The 20,005-nt window shown below is 35.6% G+C and overlaps 1 protein-coding gene and 1 non-coding gene across 2 annotated transcripts; one reads left to right on the top strand and one right to left on the bottom strand.

Moving 5' to 3' along the window:
- Positions 1 to 10,936: 10,936 nt before the first annotated feature.
- On the bottom strand, positions 10,937 to 11,395 carry LOC145012043 (uncharacterized). Its single transcript, XM_078970814.1, has one exon. The coding sequence runs from the start codon at positions 11,393 to 11,395 to the stop codon at positions 10,937 to 10,939; it is 459 nt and encodes a 152-aa protein (XP_078826940.1).
- A 1,189-nt stretch (positions 11,396 to 12,584) lies between these two features.
- On the top strand, positions 12,585 to 12,691 carry LOC145027970 (small nucleolar RNA R71). The gene has a single exon (XR_013675731.1). It is a non-coding gene; the product is annotated as a small nucleolar RNA R71 (small nucleolar RNA).
- Positions 12,692 to 20,005: the final 7,314 nt, after the last annotated feature.

Here is a 20,005-nt window from a genome sequence, read left to right as displayed (position 1 = left end):
ACACTTACGCTTGTAAGTATAATCATATTTACTAAGCTTTAGTAAACTATGACGAATAGCCTTACATCTTTTGTGGTGGACTTAATCAGTGCACATGACTATGTACTCGATCCCTTAGTCCATTACTTAACTCACACATCCATGTGAATAAGTAATTAGTCTTAATTTTTCCAATACTTGAAAGTTCTCATTCATCATGCTATACAACTTGCATGATTCCAAGTCTCGGTCCAATTGAGACTTTGGATGATGAGAATCTTTCCTTATTTGGTAAATTTAGACATTACCACAAATGAAGGAATCAATTTCATATTTCCACTCTTGCTATTAGTGGAATCATATAAGCAACAATTTTTCCTCAAATGCCATTGTAAGGATATTTTAAAATAACTAAAATCAAAAAAATTTTCTTTTATTTTAAAACTATGCGGAAAAACTTATCCTTACAATCCATATGAAAACTTGTTGTTATCTATTCCTTAGCAATATCTCATAACTCCTAAGAAGTAGCTCAAGAATCCGATCTTCAAACTACGCAATAGAAATCCATCTACGCGATCAGATTCAGCATATTCTTTCTTTAAGTTCCTTTACTTTTCTTTGATTCTTAAAACATCACCATGTGACCCAGTCACATAATGTATAAGGAATCTCAGAATAGAAACTTAACAGAGTTAGAGTAGTGGACTTTTACCTGAAGTAGAGTCAATCTTATTGACTTTAACATCCTTAGGTAAATTAGGCAGCTTCGCAACTAATGACCCTTACTTTGGCAATATAAACATATGGACCCTTTGATAATGGTACACATGACTATTACAGACTTAGTTTTTCTCTTTACCATTTGTTCAACCGAGTTGACTATGGTCAATCCCTTTCCTTGGGAAGAGAATGTTTTTTTCTGTATTTCCATTGTCACCATTGTCAATGTCCATAAAGTTTCAGGAAGTTGATCTTAGCAAATAGATAAGATCATTAAGGGTCTTGTCATAGTCTGTTTCATAGGTGTTCCAAAAGAACTCACTATGTGACTTAGAAAGTAGTTGAGCCACTAACTTTCTCAAGACTTTGACACCCAACTCTCCCGGCTTGTCAATATGTGACTACATCTCCAAGATGTGATCACACCTAGACCTTGCCTTGCCATTAGGGATTGAGTGACCTTAAACTTTTCAAGAACTTGTGGGTTAGGGAGAATAATCGGAGGAGGAGAAAGAAGTATGATATCCATGGGACATCATCTTCATTTAGGAAAGCTTGTTTCAAGAGATTTGGGAAGATCATAAATGTCTAAACCAAACATGTTATGGGAGATATTCAAGATAGTTGATCTTAAAGTCCTTAATATGACACCCAATATGAAATATTAAGGCTAGGACCCAACAAACTATTTTATAACTTAGAAGAGGTATGCCGTAATCCAAGCTATAAAACAATTTGAAGGTAGGTGAATGACGATTCACCAATTTCCACCAAGATAAACGAAATGTATTATTAGGTTTTAATTGGATTTGAAATTCCTAGATCTTTTGAGATTCATTGAACTGTTCAATGGCATGTTTCAATCTCGAGTGTGCCCTTCAGGTTTTGTGACTGGGATGCCGAGGATTACAAAACAAGGTGTGAAGTAACCATGCTAATTACTTGGTACCCTTAAGTGTTTACCCCTCAATCGATGTGCCGGTTAACCACACACGCTCCATCGATACTATGATAAACATTAAGTTACCCTTTGCCTACCTTGTTAAATACGAGTTAGTGTGCCGGTTAACCACACACGCTCCACTAACCGACTTAAACAAAGTGCAAAGTGTAATTTCATGGATTAGCACCTTATTCACATTTTCCTAAGTAACTAAGATTGGGTATTATTTAGAGTTTAGTTACTTAGTATTTATCATTAATACTTTTAATGAAGGGAGAATTATAGTCATGTCAAACCCGTTCGGCTAACGACCCTCCACCAGTCAAGCAAGCGGTGGGTGAGAGTGGACACCCATTAAGTTGCCATTTTATAGGCAACAACCTTATACCCACCTTATAGACCAGCTTCGTGAATGAGGCGTACTAGCGGTAAGACCGACTTTACTCTTATACATATATATATTATTAACTTTTAATATTATAAAGTATAAGGGTTGAATTTTAACTTTTAAAATTCTAAGGGCTAACTTGGAATTAAAGTATTCATAAGAGAAAACTTTACAAATTCCAAAACTTGAGGGCAAGTTTTGAAACTATTCAAAACTAATTAATTCCATAACTTATGTGTTTAAAGTAGTTTTAATCCAAAAACTCTTCAAGTTCCATAACTTGAGGACAAATTATGGAAGACTTTAAACTAATAAAGAATTAACTTTTTCTTTATTTTATAACTTATGAAATTAATTAAGGTTACATTTTTTTTTATTTAATGAAGAGACTCTTGGTCCTCCATAACTTGAGGACAAATTAAGGAGTCATAACTCCAATTAATTAGAACTAGACTCTTCATTTTTGTAACATTTGCCAACTTTATGAGTTTTATGAGTCTTTAATGTGACTCTTCATGTAACTTGAGGATAAGTTACACAAACACATTTTATACTCAACTCTTAGATTAAAATGGATTGAAAACAACTATTTCATTCAACTTTTCTATTAATCTAAGAAACTCATAAGAACAAGATAATTCAAATCAAACTTTTTCATGTAATTAGTCTAACCTTTAAACTAATACAAAACATGAATCTATTGACAATTATCTTTGAAAATGGATTAGCATGAACATTACCACATTAAAAAACAAGTTTATAAGTTAAAAACAACTTAGGGTAATGTTCCTAGTCCATTTCTAGCCAAAAACCTCGAAGATATGCTGTCTGGGGTCCAACTCGTCGAGTGCATGAACTCAACTCGGCGAGTTGGATGCATTTTGCCTTGGACTCGTCGAGTCCCTTCATGGACTCGGCGAGTCCGCTGGGTAGACAGCAACAAAACTCGATTTTTCAGCTTCTATTGCAAGTATAACAAGAAAACAAACCTGGCTGTGATACCACTGTTGGGTTATGAGCATTCTAACACTCCTAAGTGTACATGCAACCCTAAATACCTTGGATCTATGTTTTCTTTATTATACATGCAAATATGAACATCCAAGGTATTATCCTAATCTAGCATACAAAATAATGGATATAACAAGATAGAATACATACCTCTTTGATAGTGCTTGTCTTCATGAAGCTTGAGTGCCTAGTGCCCCAAGTGTGACACCTCAAATGGTTCACACAACACCATAAGCACTTGGAATAACTTAGAGAGAAATTAGAACACTTCATGGAATCGTGTAGCCCTCATACACACATAGTCATAGGCACGATTTCTTGAGCCATGGGTTTCTTTTATATGGTGGCTATTAGGGTTACACCATGTAACTCATGACTTTACCCATTCCTTATGCTCCATGGATTTTAACCTCCATGGAGTATCCATGGGTCACCCCATGGACTTAGTCCAACATAAGGAATCTTGGATCACAAGCCCACATATATAAGAATGAATGATTTACATAATCAAACCATATATTTAATTAGTCTCCTTTTGATCACTTAATTAATTCCAAATTAATTCTTGATCAATACTAATTAAATAACCTTATTAATATATTAGAACTTATAATATATTAACAAACCTTAAGTGTTATTTCTCTCATTATAGTCTATCCAAGTGCATGATGCCATGCAACCCAAATGGACCATGCCGGGTCGGGTCAAGTCTTACCAATTATAGTTATGGACTTAGACATTAATCCAACAGTTCTATCACTTTCTTAGTAACATAGTGAGTCTCTTTGGGACTACTATGAGACAGACTATGACATGACCCTTAATGATGTTATCTATTTGCTTGGTATTGTGGAGTCAGAAATGATTTGGAACACCAGTAAAGCAAATTTGATTAAAAGATCAACTTCCCAAACCTTAAATGGACATTGACAATGGTAGCATTGGATATCTAGAAAAGCATTTCTCTTCCCAATGGAAAGGGATCGGCCATAGTCAACTCGGTTGACCAAATGGTAAAGAGAAAGGCTAAGTCTAAGATAGTCTCATGTGCCATTACCAAAGGGTCTATATGTTTTATTACCAAAGGGAGGGACACTAATTGCAAAGCTGCCATATTTACCTGAAAGATCATAAGATTGATCAAGTCAAAAAGTTTGACTCTACTTCAGTTAAAGTCCACTGACTAACTCTATTAAGTTCCTATTTGGAGATTCTTATTACATAATGTGAATGGGTCACATGTTGATGTTTTTAAGAATCAAAGAAAAGATAGGAAACTTAAAGTAAGTATATGTTGATTCTGATTGCGAAGGTGGGTTTCAATCGCATGGTTCGGTAATCAGAATTTTGAGCTGTTGCTTAAGAGTTATAATATATTGCTTATGAATACATCACAACAAGGTTTTCATGTGGATTGTAAGGATAAGTTTTTCCGCAAAGTTTTAAAATAAATGAAAAAAAAGGGTTTTAATTTTATTTATTTTAAAAATATCCTTACAATGGCATCTGTGAAAATTTGTTGCTTATATGTTTCCAGTAAGAGCAATATTGGAAAGTGGATTTGATTCTTTCATTTGTGGTAGTGTCTGAATTTACCAAATGAAGAAAGTTTTTCATCACCCAAGCTTCAATTAGACAGAAACTTGGAATCATACAAGTTGTATTGTATGATGAATAAGAATTTTCATCTTTGAAAATTAAGACTAATTCTTTGATCACATGTATATGTGAGTCAATTGAAGGACTAAGGAATTAGGTACACTGGGTGTGCGTTGGTCAAGGTCCACCACAAAGATTGATTTGTCATGATTTACTAAATATTAGTAAATATGATTATACTTATGAGGTTAAGTATAATTCTATAACATTGGAAAGGTTACAATGTATGACAAAACAAATGAGAAGAATCAACTTAGGCAGAAAGATAAAAGTTTCTCAAATCTGAAAAGATGGGAGATTACTTTAGTATCATATTTCATGATCATCTTAATGATTATGAAACCATATCACAAATTCATACTCTAAGGATGTCTTAGTGCATTGTTATGGCTAAGAAGAGAGGTCATGAATTGTTGGATTGGTTAAAATCAAGAAGATGAGTCATACTTCATTCCAAAACGATTCTTAGAGTCTTACTCCAAGATTGTAACCTTGAGTGACATAAGGGAAGATTTATTAACACTAGTCAAATGTAAGAGTAAAATGTTTTCTACTCTTGTACATTTGAGATTGGTAAGTTGTGATGTCTTGGATGAGACAAAGACCAACTAATACCAATTGTGTGAAGTGTTAGTCTTGATAAGAATCCGCACTATCCCTTGAATATTTGTTTTTGTCAAGGAATGGTTCTTGACTAGGGAAACTTATATGTCAAGGGGACAGTGGGAGCCTTAAAGATCCTGAAAGAGTTTCAAGATTTAATCAAGAGTAAAACCTGTAATTCATCACTAGCACATGAGTTAAGGTTTGCAACCTATCGTGTTGACATAATTCTTATTTCTGTACCTACTTCGAATAAGTTGAATTTGCATGTGAGTTATCAGAGTTCAACTTGGAAGCATTGGTGGGCCTTGTGTTACCAAGGTGACAAGAAACTAAGATTGAACAAGTTTAATCCATGTAAGGCTGAATTTGTCACTAACCTTATCTTGTGATTATGGTTTTGAAAAATTCACATGGATAGGAACTCATACACTATAAAATCTAAGTGTCATAAGGTTTCTCTCTGATTCATGAAAATGATGGTGAGGAAACGCTTTCACTAAGTAGATTTTATGTAGATATCAATTGTGTTATTTGCATGTTCAAAAGTCGTTAGTGGAGCGCATGTGGTTACCCGGCACACTAACATGGACTTGTGAGAAATGGCAAATGCCTAAGCAATTGAGACTATGATTACGACATCCCTTTTCATAGTTCTTGAAATTGCTTAGACACACAGGTGAGCTATCTACAGAAAGATGTATGAATCTAAATTTCAGAAGTCCAGCAGATTTCTGGAAATATGTCAGAGCTAGTGGGAGCATAAGTGTTATGCTGATAATCATCATGTTAGTGGGAGCATGATTATTATGATTAGTATTGCAAGCTAGCAATGTTAATTATAGGAAACAAAGTTTCAATTCGTGAAGTTGCAGGGGTTGAAAAGTTGTTTTGCTATAATTAAGGGAGAGGAAATTATACTTCATTTCAATTCTAAAGCTTAGATTGAGTTTTAATCATTTTTAGTCAAGAATATATATGAATTTTGTGTTGGAATGGTTCAAACTTGAAGAAATTGTATATATATTGCGTTTTCAAAATTCAATTATGATTACGACATCCCTCTTCATAGTTAAATTTTGAAAACATGGCAAATAAAAAAAATATTGTAGCAAAAGACTGGTCTAGTATCATGTCTTTATGTGAGACATCATGAATCGTGTCCCATATGCTTCAGATATAGGATCGATTTCATGTTCTATAATATTCATCTTTTCTAAATTTTCCAAATGCTTAAGGCATTGAGAAGGGGAAAGTCGAGAACTGGATATGACTAAAGTGATTAAGCAATTATCGAGGAAAATCTGAGGTTCGCCAAAGATTGGTTGCTCAGGGAAAGTTGGAAGTATGATGTAAGTTGTCGGAAAGGACCATATTGACATGTTCTGAAAAGAAGTAACTCTTGTTCGGAAGTGATAGTCAAAATGGGACTATGGAAATGTTTCCATAAGTGGAAGTTATTCAATCTATGTAAGATTAGAAAACCTTAATGTAAGAAGGATGTTCAAAGCAATGTACTTTGAATATGAGACTTCCGTTCCATAGAAGTTGACCTTCTTTGGAATACTCTGTAATGACTGGTGACAAGGTTTTGGTGACTTTGTGATTAATCATTACAAGAGGAACATTGCATAAAAGTTTAAAATCTAACAGATTTTTTTTGGTAAATGATAGGAATCGGGGATTCTCACATTTACAATAAGGATTTGGGATTGTGAAATGAGTATCATTGGAATCATGCTCAATTGATCTACATCACAATGTAAGGATCATAGACAAACATAGTGAGCATACTTAGAGTATGGCATAACTATTGTTTAGAAAAACAAAGTGTAAATGCCAGGAGCATGGGACGACTGTTTTTTTTATTCAAGTCTTAAGTTGATTATTTGAAACATTGAATAATGTGTAATCAATATGGTGATAAATAAAAGATGGTTTTATTTATATTCAAAAGGGTTCTGAGACCATATTGGATTCGATTATTATTGTGTTTCACTTTGAATGTTTTGACTTCCAAAATAGCTAGGTTATTCTTTCCGAATGACTAAGTTATTTAAACACTCCACAGTCGTTCATATGTTGGAAGTAGGTATGAATCAAGATTGTCCTGAATCGGGTTTGTAGATGGCTAAATGGGCTTAGTCATAACAATGGTTGCTGCAACATTCATGAGTGCTCATAAGTTATGAGTATTGGAATAAACCCACGCTCACTTGTATCACTTCATGGAATTTATCTCGAGTGATCGTGAGACGGTAATATGATATAAATCTTCAAACCTAGAGATATGAGTTGTTACCTATGAGTTGGTTGTGCATTGATTGCACGTAAACGCATCAGTAACTTGATGTTATAAAACGTGCCTTTGTGTACAATTTAACAAGTATTAGAACAAGTATATGAGTCGAAGTTTATCTGTTCCTTCTAGAAATAGAAGCGATATTTGGGCCCCTCGATGATTTTGTTGTGACCAATGTACCGGCCGGTCAGAACTAAATTAATGTGTTCGATTAAGTTCTTTGTCAAACAAATCGGAAATTGGGAAACAAACTGCTGGACAATAAGTACGACGTTGTTCCATGTATTTGTCCGGCTGATATCATGAGGACAGAGGATAATACGATCACTTATCTAAAATGGCGCTTCATAGTTCAACAGAGTCTTCATAGTTCAACGGAGTTTTCGAGAGCTACGATTGCTGGTTGGTTCCTGAAGTAACATACGCAAATATAGTTATTAGACTTATCCAAGTGGGAGTCTGTTGGATAAGGTGTCTAAGTCCATAACTTATTTGGTATATACTTAACCCGACCCGGCATGGTCCATTTGCGTTGCATCTCATCCAAACTATTTATGGATAATTTTATGAGAGTTATACACATATGATTATTAATATATTATAATTTATAATATATTAATATGAAGTCATGTTATTTAATTAGTCTTAGTCTTAAATTAATTATGAATTAATTTAGAGATTAAAAGGAAGACTAATTAATTGTGGGCTATTATATTTTATATAGTGTGGGCTAATACTCATTTGTTAATGGGCTAAGCTAATATGGAAGTCCATGTATGATCCATGGAGCTTTTAACCCATGGATCCTTGGAAAGGAAAGGTCATGGGTTATTAGGGTTTCACCCTAACCATGCACACTATATAAGCATGCTCATGGAGCATGAAATGGAGCCTAAGTGTAACTAGTGAACTAGTGTGTGTGAGCTTGTGTGTGGCCGAAATATACAAGTGTATACACTCTCTCAAAGTTTTCCAAGAGTTTGTGGTGTTTTGTGATTCCATTTGAGGCGTTCACACTATTGGTGCTTGGCCCTCAAACTCCTCAAGAACCAATCTCATCAAAAATGTATGTAATCTCTTCTAACTCTATATGTTGAAATGTTCCCCATGCCATGTTAGATAGGTTATAAACCTTGGAAAAATTATTATTTTGCATGTATTTAGACAAACATAGATCCAAGGTTTATTAGGGTTGCATGCACACTTAGGAAGTGTTAGATTGCTCAAAACCCAACAGAGTCAACCCCGAAAATGTTTCCGCCTTCGGTTTTTGGGGTGTGACACCTTGTATTAGAGTTTACCACCCAATAAACTCCACACAAGGAGTTTACGGTTGTAAACCCTTGAGTTTACAACCGTGAAATCTTGTCTTGGTGGTTTTGGGTGTTTAAGTGTGCTAAATGAATACTAGAATAAGCCTAGCATTGGTAGATTAATCCTTTAGGTAGTTTAGGGCCCTAGAATGCTCCTTTGAGGAGTTTACGGCCTAAAGACCATAACCCCTAGAGTTTACGGCCGTAAACTCCTATGGGGTGTTTGTTTTAATTCTTTTAAGCCTCTTGCACACAAAGGATAGTTTCTAGGTTTTTGTTTAAGGCTAAAGGGGACTTTAGGCACACTTTTGTGCCTTTACTTGGAGTTTACGGCCCAAGTGATATTCCTTGGCTGTAAATTCCATATAAGGGTTGATTCTGATGTGTTTAGGTGTCCAAATTAGCTTCAAGTATTAGAGGGTTAAAGTCTAAAGCCTTAGGGGTGATTTAGGGCACTTTAAGTCCTTGAAAAAAGTGTTTACGGTCCAAGGAATTCTTGGGCCGTAAACTCCTAAAACTTGGTGATCTTGTTTGATTTCTAGCCTCAAATGACTCTACATTAAGTCCTTAACTAGTTTCCTAACAAGGAATTGGGACTAGGTAGCCTTAAAGTTCCATTTTGGAGTTTACTCCCCAAGAACGTTCTTGAGCGATAAACTCCCGGATCTTGCATTTTAGACATGTAAACAATGTTATAAAGCATATAACAAGTATTAAATCATATTTAGGAAAGTAGACTCACGATTTGGGATGAAAACCCGAAGATCCGTGATAGAGAAAATGGCTTTTCTCTAGTTGGAAATGTGAATATTGAATGAATTTAGTTCATAAATCTATTTATAGTCCTGAAATATTTTGACAGAAAATATTTTTATTCCAGAAATGATTTCTAATATATCCGAGTGTTGGAATAACAATGTTGCACAAAACCGTAGTGCATCCACTCTCCTGATGTTTACTGAAGTGTAAACCCTAAATTACTCCAACTTATACGAAAAGTCTGAAAATCGGCTATGATTGTTATAACTTCTATTGAAGTGATACTGTTTGTATAGAATGGAAATTTCGGGTTGTCACAGGGACCAGAAAATGATCTTCACTTCGTGAGGTTTGGAGAGTGGGTTGGTCAAACTGATACTTTATCTTTTAATCTGTGGTCCCGAATAATTTACAACTCACGTCGTGAATCTAGAAAGGTTCACATCGTGAGTTTTGTATGCACTGAAAAATTGGGCCAATTAAATTGGAAGTGGGCTAAGGGATATATTTGGTCATTACTGAAATTGGGCAGACTTACAAAAATATAGTTATCATATAAAACAACCATCCCCGTATTTTATCTGAATTCATGTCGTGAATCTAAAATGGTTCACGTCGTGGATTATGTGTGATCATGAAATTCTTTAATTTCTCCAATTTTAATTTTTGTAAGATATGTAATAAGTGTTACCACTTTATTTTAATGACTCTCTAGGCAGATAATAATTCGGATGACATGATCGACTTCCTAAGAACTAAAACATGCTAAAAACTAAAAAGAAAAAGAAAGAAAATGCAAACACAACTCGGGTTGCCTCCCGAGAAGCGCTTCTTTTTGAGGAGTCTTGAGTTGGACTCCGTGCCTCCTACGTTTAATCATCTGAAGAGTCCACCAGTAGGATCTTTTTCTCCTTGAAACGCCTCTTGTACGCTTGCACACTTCTTTTATACGCCTTTTTCGAATTTTCCTTTTTAGCCTTGACCTCGTCGCCATTAAGCTTGCGTTTGATCCCTTGAATCTTCAATTCTTCATCATCTTTAAGCTCCATAATATCCTTCTCTTCTTTCACTAATGGACTTGTTTCTTTTGAAGTAACCTCATCTTCATCACTCAACTTCTCATCATCTTCCTTGCTTATCCAAGAAGTTGGATTCGTGTAGTCAATGACTTCAACTAGACATGGAACAGATGCTCTTGGTTTTGTTCTTTTAACTTGTTGAACTGTTTTGATCTCTTCTTCCATAAGCTTCTCTAATTATTCAAGTTCATTTTCTTCATCAATGTTGAAAACTTCTTCTTGAGCAAGATTCACTTGGAAACGATCTTGTATTCTAAATATTTCCTTCTCATCCCCAACTCTCAAGGTGAGCTTCGACTCGCGTATATCAACCAAAGCTCCAGCAGTGTTAAGTAATGGGCGACCAAGAATAATCGGTACATTGAGGTCTTCTTTCATATCTAAAACCACAAAGTCTATTGGAAAAACGAATTTCCCAATTTTCACGAGAATATCATCCACAATGCCCCGGGGTTGTGTCATTGAACGGTTCGCCATGTAAATAGTCATCTTTGTACCTTTCATTTTCTGAATATTTAACTTTTGATAAAATGAATAAGGTATCAAATTTATGCTAGCCCCAGAATCAGCTAAGACATAAACCTTCATATTATTCCCAAACTCACATGGGAGAGTGAGTCGTCCAGGATCCCCCATCTTCTTAGGTATTTCTCCCAACACCGCTTTTGAGCTTTGCTCACTTAGGGTCACCTTAGAATTCTTCTTTCATTGCTGAAGAGATGGTTCTAGAATTTTTGCAAGTGAATCAATAAAGGGACTATTAATAGGAATAGGCTTCAATTGCTTGATAAACTCCAGATGTTCTCTCTCCAGTAGACTGAGATTAGCTCTAGACGGGAATGGAAAAGGTGGTTTATAAGCTGGAGCAGATACATAATTCTTCTGTTCAGACCGGGCCCACGACATGAGCATAGTGGGCTCACGACGTGAACTGAATATTCCAACAGATTCTTCAAATTTGAGCTCCAGCTTCTTTGTCTTCGGATCAGGCTGATGTGGCTTCTCTTCTAAGTCTTCTAGGAACTCAGAAACTCCTTCTTCTTTTATATCTATGGCCATTACGTGAGATTGGGTCTTCTTTTCAGGATCTTTCGGGAATATCTTTTCATTAACCAAAGTGGTAAGTTGACCAAGTTGTATTTCAAGGTTATTTATGGAGGCTTGCTTATTCTTTATTAATGATTGCTGATCTATCATCATTGAATGATGATTCTTCATTATTGTTCTTTATTCTTCCATTGCAGCGTTAGTAGCATCATGTCTTTTTTCTTAAGCTTCCATAAATTTCATCAACATGGTCTCTAATTCTGATTTCTTCTCAGATGGTGGTTGTTCTTTTTGGTAGAAGCCTCTGCCAGTTTGTCTATATTTTTCTTCCTTTTGCTTCTTGTATTCCTCATAGGGCAACCACTCTTTCTTTGGTTTCCTCCAGTCTTCATCATACTTGTCCCCACTCGAATAGCAAACTTGAGCTTTCTTGTTTCCATATTCATCCAAGTTGCAATCTTTTGTCAAATGTGGGCCAATACATCTCTTGCAACCAACTCTAATTGCATGAATTGATTGGTCCATTTGTGTCAATCTCCTCTCCATATTGTTAAGCATTGCCATCACAACAACCATCTCTTCAGTTTGTGCATCCCCAACTCCTTTAATGCCTTCATTCCTTGGACTATGATATTCATGAGAGTGTTTTGCGAATTCTTCAACTAATTCCTTGACTTCGCCTAAATTTTTCTTTGTAAGTGGTCCTTGAGAATCAAGGAGTTGTCTTGTCATCACATTGACCTCGTCATAGAATATGGACACCTCTTGTTGAATGTTGTGGTCATGTTGAGGACAATTCCTTAACAACCCTTTGTAACGTTCCCAAGCTTCGTAAAGTGACTCCCCTAGGTTTTGCTCAAAATTGGCTATTGCCTTCTTGAGTTTAGCAATCTTGGATGGTGGACATAATTGATCTAGAAACTGCTCACGCATTTGAGCACAAGTAGTTATTGTACCAGGTGGAAGTGCTTTTAACCAATCCTTTGAAGCTCCTTTAAAGGTAGCAGGAAGCATCCTTAGCAAGACAATGTCTCTGTTAACATTTTGGACATTGAAGTAATCGACAATGTTGTTCACTTCATCTAAGTGCTTGAACGCATCCTCACGATCCTTTCCATAGAATGGGATATCCTTTAGTGCGGAAAGGATATGTCCCTTTAGCTCGAATGTGGTAGTAGCAGGGATTGCAGGTTGTACTAAGCCTGGACCAACATCATCTCGAATTCTATTTCTGTAAGCTCCCATGGACATTTCTTCAATACTTTCCATCTCGTTTCTTGGATCGTTCTCAGGTTCACTTGTATGTTCTTAAAATTTAGGCTTGGTATCATATTCGGACTCGGTTTGGATGGGTATTTGATCCAAGTGTTCAAGCTTGCTCTTGTTCTTTGAAGATGAACTTGAATCCCCCATTTCTTCCCCGGTTTCTTTGAGAACACTGATTTGAATTCTTGTAAAGGTGTCTTCTTTGGTGTTTGATCTTCTTTCACGCTCTTGTCCTTCTTTTTGTGAATTGCAGACTTGGGATCTTCAAGTTGTAACAACGTAAATTTTTAAAACAAAATTTTCATTTTTGCAACATCAAAAACCATAGTTTAATATTCCAAATTCAAACGTGAACAAGGTTATCATAAACAAATACATCCCATGATCATAAAAACAGTTTCTCCGACAGTGTGTAAAATCACGCCGGTGCCTTCCCACGATCCTCTCTAGTACCTGAAACACATAACACAACAACTGGAAGCATAAATGCTTAGTGAGTTCCCCAAAATACAACTTACCCACATACGCCTTTCCAGACCCTGATCTTCCGGTCCATGTGTCTCAGGGGACTTCCGTCTCGACTAGGTAAACCTTCCGGTCCTACCTGCATTAACCTTACGGTCCACAATACAACGCCTTCCGGCCCATAACATATATGCCTTCCGGCCCATAACATAATGCCTTCCGGCCCATATCAAGCATATCATACATGGCACATATAAATGATCAACTTATCACATACAATGCATATAACTCATAACATATCCGACCTTCCGGTCACACAATAAAACCCTTCCGGGTACAGTATAGTGAGAAAACTCTCCTCGTGGAATGTCTAAGATTTCGCGTACTCGCTATCTACAAACCCAACGACGACTCTACCTCGCCTAATCATAAAAATATCATTTCAATAATTAAAGACTTCCACAACTAATCTTTACCCCATATCATCATTCCTCAGAGGGTAAAAGACCATTTTACCCCTCTTTGACCCAAAGTCTTCATGTTGACCAAAACCCTAAAAGTCAACAAAAGTCAACCCTTTGCAGTACGCGGGGCGTACTGCTTGATGTACGCGGGGCGTACATCGCCAACCTAAGGATCGGGGTTTCCACCCAGTACGCTGCGCGTACTGGGAGTTACGCCCAGCGTAACCATCAAACTTCAACATACATCATTTTTGGTCTTAATCGGTTAAGCCATTACTCCAACTTCGAGATCCGACTCTTTTTATGCGTCTATACCCATAAAGTCGAGACCTTTAAGCCTTGGCATGGATGTAAAGGCTCCAACACTTATTAACATCATTCTATACCAACTCAAGGACCTAGATCTCATGCATGGTGCAACATTCACGTCAAAGATATCATTTTTATGAGTCTACAACTCCAATATACCAGAAATTTGATGGATCTAAGCTCATGGAGACCATTTGCACAAAAAGCCTCCACCTTTGGGACTAAAACCCTAGAAAATGGTACTTGAAGCATATAACATGAACCAAATGACAAGATCCGAACTTTTTACCTGATAATGAAGCTTCAACCCTTGCAAAGCTTAGATCCACACTGGAACACCACTTCTAGCCTTCTCAATGAGCTCTTCTTCTCCTTTGCTACCTTGGAATGACACCATCAAGCTTAGAATACTCACAAAATGGCCTAAGAACGAATGCACACTCTCTTTAGGGTTTCTCTCTGAGGGATGGTGGCTGAGAAGTCCAGCCACACATTCCTTTTATAGCCCTCCAAATGAATTAGGGTTTTTAGGTCTAGACCAGTTACGCCCAGCGTACCTGAGGGTGAACGTGTCCAAATGAAGCGCGCGAGTACACGCAGCGTACACCTTGTACGCCCAGCGTACTCGCCTAACATGAAAGCCCTAAAATGACAACATATCAAAGATGCAGGGCCAAATAGAAGGATACCTGGATTTCGGGTTGTTACAATTGTCCCCCACTAGAACCATACTTCATCCCCGAAGTATCATACTGAAAACTGTTGGATTAATGTCTAAGTCCATAACTATATTTGGTATGTACTTGACCCAACCCGGCATGGTCGATTTGGGTTGCACTTCACCGACACAATTTATATGGATAATCTTTTGAGAATAGTATGTTTATGATTAATATTAATGTATTATACTATGGAATCATATTATTTAATTAGTATTGATCAAGAATTAATTTATAATTAATTAAGTGATCAAAAGGAACTAATTAAATATGGACTCTTATATATATGGAATGGGCCAAGTTCATTTAGGTTGGGCTAAGCTTTCATGGATAGTCCATGGATTGTTTAACCCATGAATCCTAGGAAATGAAAGGTCATGGGTATTAGGGTTTAACCCTAATCCTCCACACTATATAAAGATGTCCTTGGTTGGTGAAATTGGCACTAGTGTGGGTACACTATGAAGGGCTAGCCAATTTCACTAAAGAGAACCAAGTATCCATATTCTCTAAAGTCTTCCAAGGCGTTTTGGTGATTTGTGATTCCACTTGAGGCTTCCACACTATTGGGGCTAAGCTCTTAAAGATTGAAGACATTCTACATCAAAGTGGTATGTATTCTGTCGTGTTATATTGATAGTTTTGTATGCTAGATTAGGATAATACCTTGGATGTTCATATTTGCATGTATAATAGAGAAAACATAGATCCATTTAGGGTTGCATGTACACTTACGAGTGATAGAATGCTCATAACCCAACAGTGGTATCAGAGCCATGGGTTGTTTTCTATTATATTTGATGCAAATGTATTTTTTTTCAAGTTGAAGGAAAAAAAAAAGAAAAAAAAACATGAAGTTTGTCAAATTTTAAGATAATTTCTTGTTTTTGTGAAAAACTAATTATTTGTAAAATTTGAATGATTTGCTATATGAGCTGAATTTGGTCAAATTTAGTAAAAGTTAAAATGATATGATTATTTTATTAGTTTTAAAAGGTTGATCTAAAGAGTTTTTTTGAAACCTCCATAAGTTATGGATATGAAAAGGTTTTAAAAAATTGATTCAAAGTTTTTTATGGAGTTACAAAACTTGGTCTTAATGTTTTAAAGAATTCCATAACTTGTTCTTAAGTTATGGAACATGAAAAGTTTTTTTGTGTTATCTTGTTTTATGAGTTAATTTAGATTGATGAAAAATATTATTTGTTAGTTGGTTTTAATCCAAATTAATCTAAAAGAAGTTCATAAAATGTGTTTATGTAACTTAAAAGTCACATTTATGAATCTTAAAACTCTTAAAGTTGGCATTGGTTACAAAAAATGAAGAGTCTTGTCCTTAAGTTATGGAGGTTCAAGAGTCACTTCATTAAGTAAAAAATATGTAACCTTAATTAATTCCATAAGTTACAAAATAAAGAAAAAGTTACATTCTTTAAACAATTTAAAGTCTTCCATAACTTGTCCTCAAGTTATGGAACTTGAAGAGTTTTTTTTAATTAAAACTACTTTAAACACATAAGTTATGGAATTAATTAGTTTTGAATAGTTTCAAAACTTTCCCTCATGTTTTGGAATTTGAAAAGTTCTCTCTTATGAATACTTTAATTCCAAGTTAGCCCATAGAATTTTAAAAGTTAAAATTCAACCCTTATACTTTATAATATTATAAGTTAATAATATATATATATATATATATATATATATATATATATATATATATATATATAAGGTGGGTATAAGGTTGTTGCCTATAAAATGGCAACTTAATGGGTGTCCACTCTCACCCACCGCTTGCTTGACTAGTGGAGGGTCGTTAGCCGAACGGGTTTGACACGACTATAATTCTCCCTTCATTAAAAGTATTAATGATAAATACTAAGTAACTAAACTCTTAATAATACCCAATCTTAGTTACTTAGGAAAATGTGAATAAGGTGCTAATCCATGAAATTACACTTTGCACTTTGTTTAAGTCGGTTAATGGAGCGTGTGTGGTTAACCGGCACACTAACTCGTATTTAACAAGGTAGGAAAAGGGTAACTTAATGTTTATCATAGTATCGATGGAGCATGTGTGGTTAACCGGCACATTGATTGAGGGGTAAACACTTAAGGGTACCAAGTAATTTGCATGGTTACTTCACACCTTGTTTTGTGATCCTTGGCATCCCAGTCACAAAACCTGAAGGGCACACTCGAGATTGAAACATACCATTGAACAGTTCAATGAATCTCAAAAGATCTAGGAGTTTCAAAAACAATTAAAACCTAATAATACATTTCGTTTATCTTGGTGGAAATTGGTGAATCGTCATTCACCTACCTTCAAATTGTTTTATAGCTTGGATTACAGCATACCTCTTCTAAGTTATAAAATAGTTTGTTGGGTCCTAGCCTTAATTTCATATTGGGTGTCATATTAAGGACTTTAAGATCAACTATCTTGAATATCTCCCAAAACATGTCTGGTTTAGACATTTATGATCTTCCCAAATTTCTTGAAACAAGCTTTCCTAAATGAAGATGATGTTCCATGGAAATCATACTTCTTTCACCTCCTCCAATTATTCTCCCTACCCCACAAGTTCTTAAAAAGTTTAAGGTCACTCGAACCCTATTGGCAAGGGAAGGTCTAGGTGTGGTCACATCTTGGAGATGTAGTCACATATTGACAAGCCGGGAGAGTTGGGTGTCAAAGTCTTGAGAAAGTTGGTGGTTCAATCACTTTCTAAGTCACATAGTGAGTTCTTTTGGAACACCTATGAAACAAACTATGACAAGACCCTTAATGATCTTATCTATTTGTTAAGATCAACTTCCTCAAAACTTGATGGACATTGACAATAGTGACACAGGAAATCCAGAAAAGCATTCTCTTCCAAATGGAAAGGGATCGGCCATAGTCAACTCGGTTGAACAAATGGTATAGAGAAAAGCTAAGTTTGTGATAGTCCCGTGTACCATTATCAAAGGGTCCATATGTTTATAATGCCAAAGAAAGGGTCATTTAGTTGCGAAGCTGCCAAATTTACCTAAGGATGTTAAAGTTAATAAGTTTGACTCTACTTCAGGTAAAGTCCAGTATCTAACTCTGCTAAGTTTCTATTCTAAGATTCTTATTACATGATGTGACTGGGTCACATGTTGATGTTTTAAATATCAAAGAAAAGTGAAGGAACCTAAAGAAAGAATATGATGAATCTGATCGCATAGATGGACTTCTATCGCGTAGTTTGAAGATCAGATTCTTGAGCTACTTCTTAGGAGTTATGAGATATTGCTTAGGAATAGATAACAACAAGTTTTCATATGGATTGTAAGGATAAGTTTTCCGCATAGTTTTAAAATAAAAGAAATTTTTTTTGATTTTAGTTATTTTAAAATATCCTTACAATGACATTTGAGGAAAAATTGTTGCTTATATGATTCCATTAATAGCAAGAGTGGAAATATGAAATTGATTCTTTCATTTGTGGTAATGTCTAAATTTACCAAATAAAGGAAAGATTCTCATCACCCAAGTCTCAATTGGACCGAAACTTGGAATCATGCAAGGTGTATAGCATGATGAATGAGAACTTTCAAGTATTGGAAAATTAAGACTAATTACTTGTTCACATGGATGTGTGAGTAATGTGAAGGACTAAGGGATTGAGTACACATTCTTGTGCACTGGTCAAGTCCACCACAAAAGATCGATAAGACTATTCGTCATAGTTTACTAAAGCTTAGTAAATATGGTTATACTTACAAGCTTAAGTGTAACTCTAAGACATTGGAAAAGGTTCCAATGTAAGGCAGAGCGAATAAGAAGAATCAAATTAGGCAGAAGGATAAAAGTTTCTCAAATCTGAAAAGATGGGAGAGTACTTTAGTATAAGTTTTGTGATCATCTTAATGATTAAGAAACCATATCAAAATTAGTTCTCTAAGGAAGTCTTAGTGCATTCTTATGACTAAGAAGAAGGAATCTTGAATTGTTAAAATGGTTAAATCAAGAAGATGAGTCATACTTCGTTCCAATACAAGTCTTAGAGTCATACTCCAAGATTGTAATTTGAGTGACATGTCTTTAAGAAGGTTTAAAACACGTGTCAAATGTAAGAGTAAAAGTGTCCTACTCTTGTTCATTTGAAGTTGGTAAGTTGTGATGTTTTGGATAAAACAAAGACCAACTCAGGCCAACTATGTGAAGTGTTTGTCTTGGTTAGAATCCACACTATCTCTTGGATGTTTGACAAGGGAGTCTTATAGGTCAAGAGGACAGTGGGAGTCTTAAAGGTCCTGAAAGTCTCAAGAACTAATCAAGAATAAAACCTAAAGTTCTTCACTAGCACACGACTTGAGGTTTATAACCTATCGTGTTGACATAGTCTGTGCCCATTCCAGTTAAAGTTGAGTTCTTAGAGTTCTCAATTGGTTGCACAACAACTTGGAAGAAATGGCAGGCCCTTGAGCTGCCAGGTGGCAAGAAGTTAAGATTGAGTTCAGTCCATATGAGTTTGGATTTGTCATTATCCTTGTCTTGTGACTATGGTTTTGACAATTCACATGGATAAGAACACATACACCATTAAATCTAAGTGTCATAAGGTTTCTCTCCGATTCATGAAAATGATGGTGAGGAAACACTTTCACTAAGTAGATTTTAGTTAGATAGCAATTGTGATATTTGCATTCTCAAAGTCGTTAGTGGAGCGTGTGTGGTTTACCGGCACACTAACCTGGACTTGTGAGAAGTGGCAAAAAGGTCCAACCATTATGATTACGAAATCCCTCTTCATAATTGTTTAGACACACTAGTGTGCTATCTAAGGGAAGGTGTATGATTTTGATAAAGTTTTATCAAAACAATCCAGTATCAGAAATCTGAACTTTGGTAAGAAAGTCAATAAAGTATTGATTTCTAGAAGTCCAGCTGATTTCTGAGTACGTGTCAAAGCTAGTGGGAGCATAAGTGTTATGCTAATAATCAT

This window comes from Lactuca saligna, chromosome 1 (genome assembly GCF_052625555.1).
Source record: "Lactuca saligna cultivar CGN05327 chromosome 1, ASM5262555v1, whole genome shotgun sequence".
Classification (NCBI taxonomy): domain Eukaryota; kingdom Viridiplantae; phylum Streptophyta; class Magnoliopsida; order Asterales; family Asteraceae; genus Lactuca; species Lactuca saligna.
Note: the sequence above shows the minus strand (reverse complement) of the source record. Positions and strands in the feature narration are given on the sequence as shown.

Bases quoted from the DNA above. Each gene is read 5' to 3' on its own strand.
- LOC145012043 (XM_078970814.1), bottom strand. From the start codon at position 11,395: ATGGGGGATCCTGGACGACTCACTCTCCCATGTGAGTTTGGGAATAAT.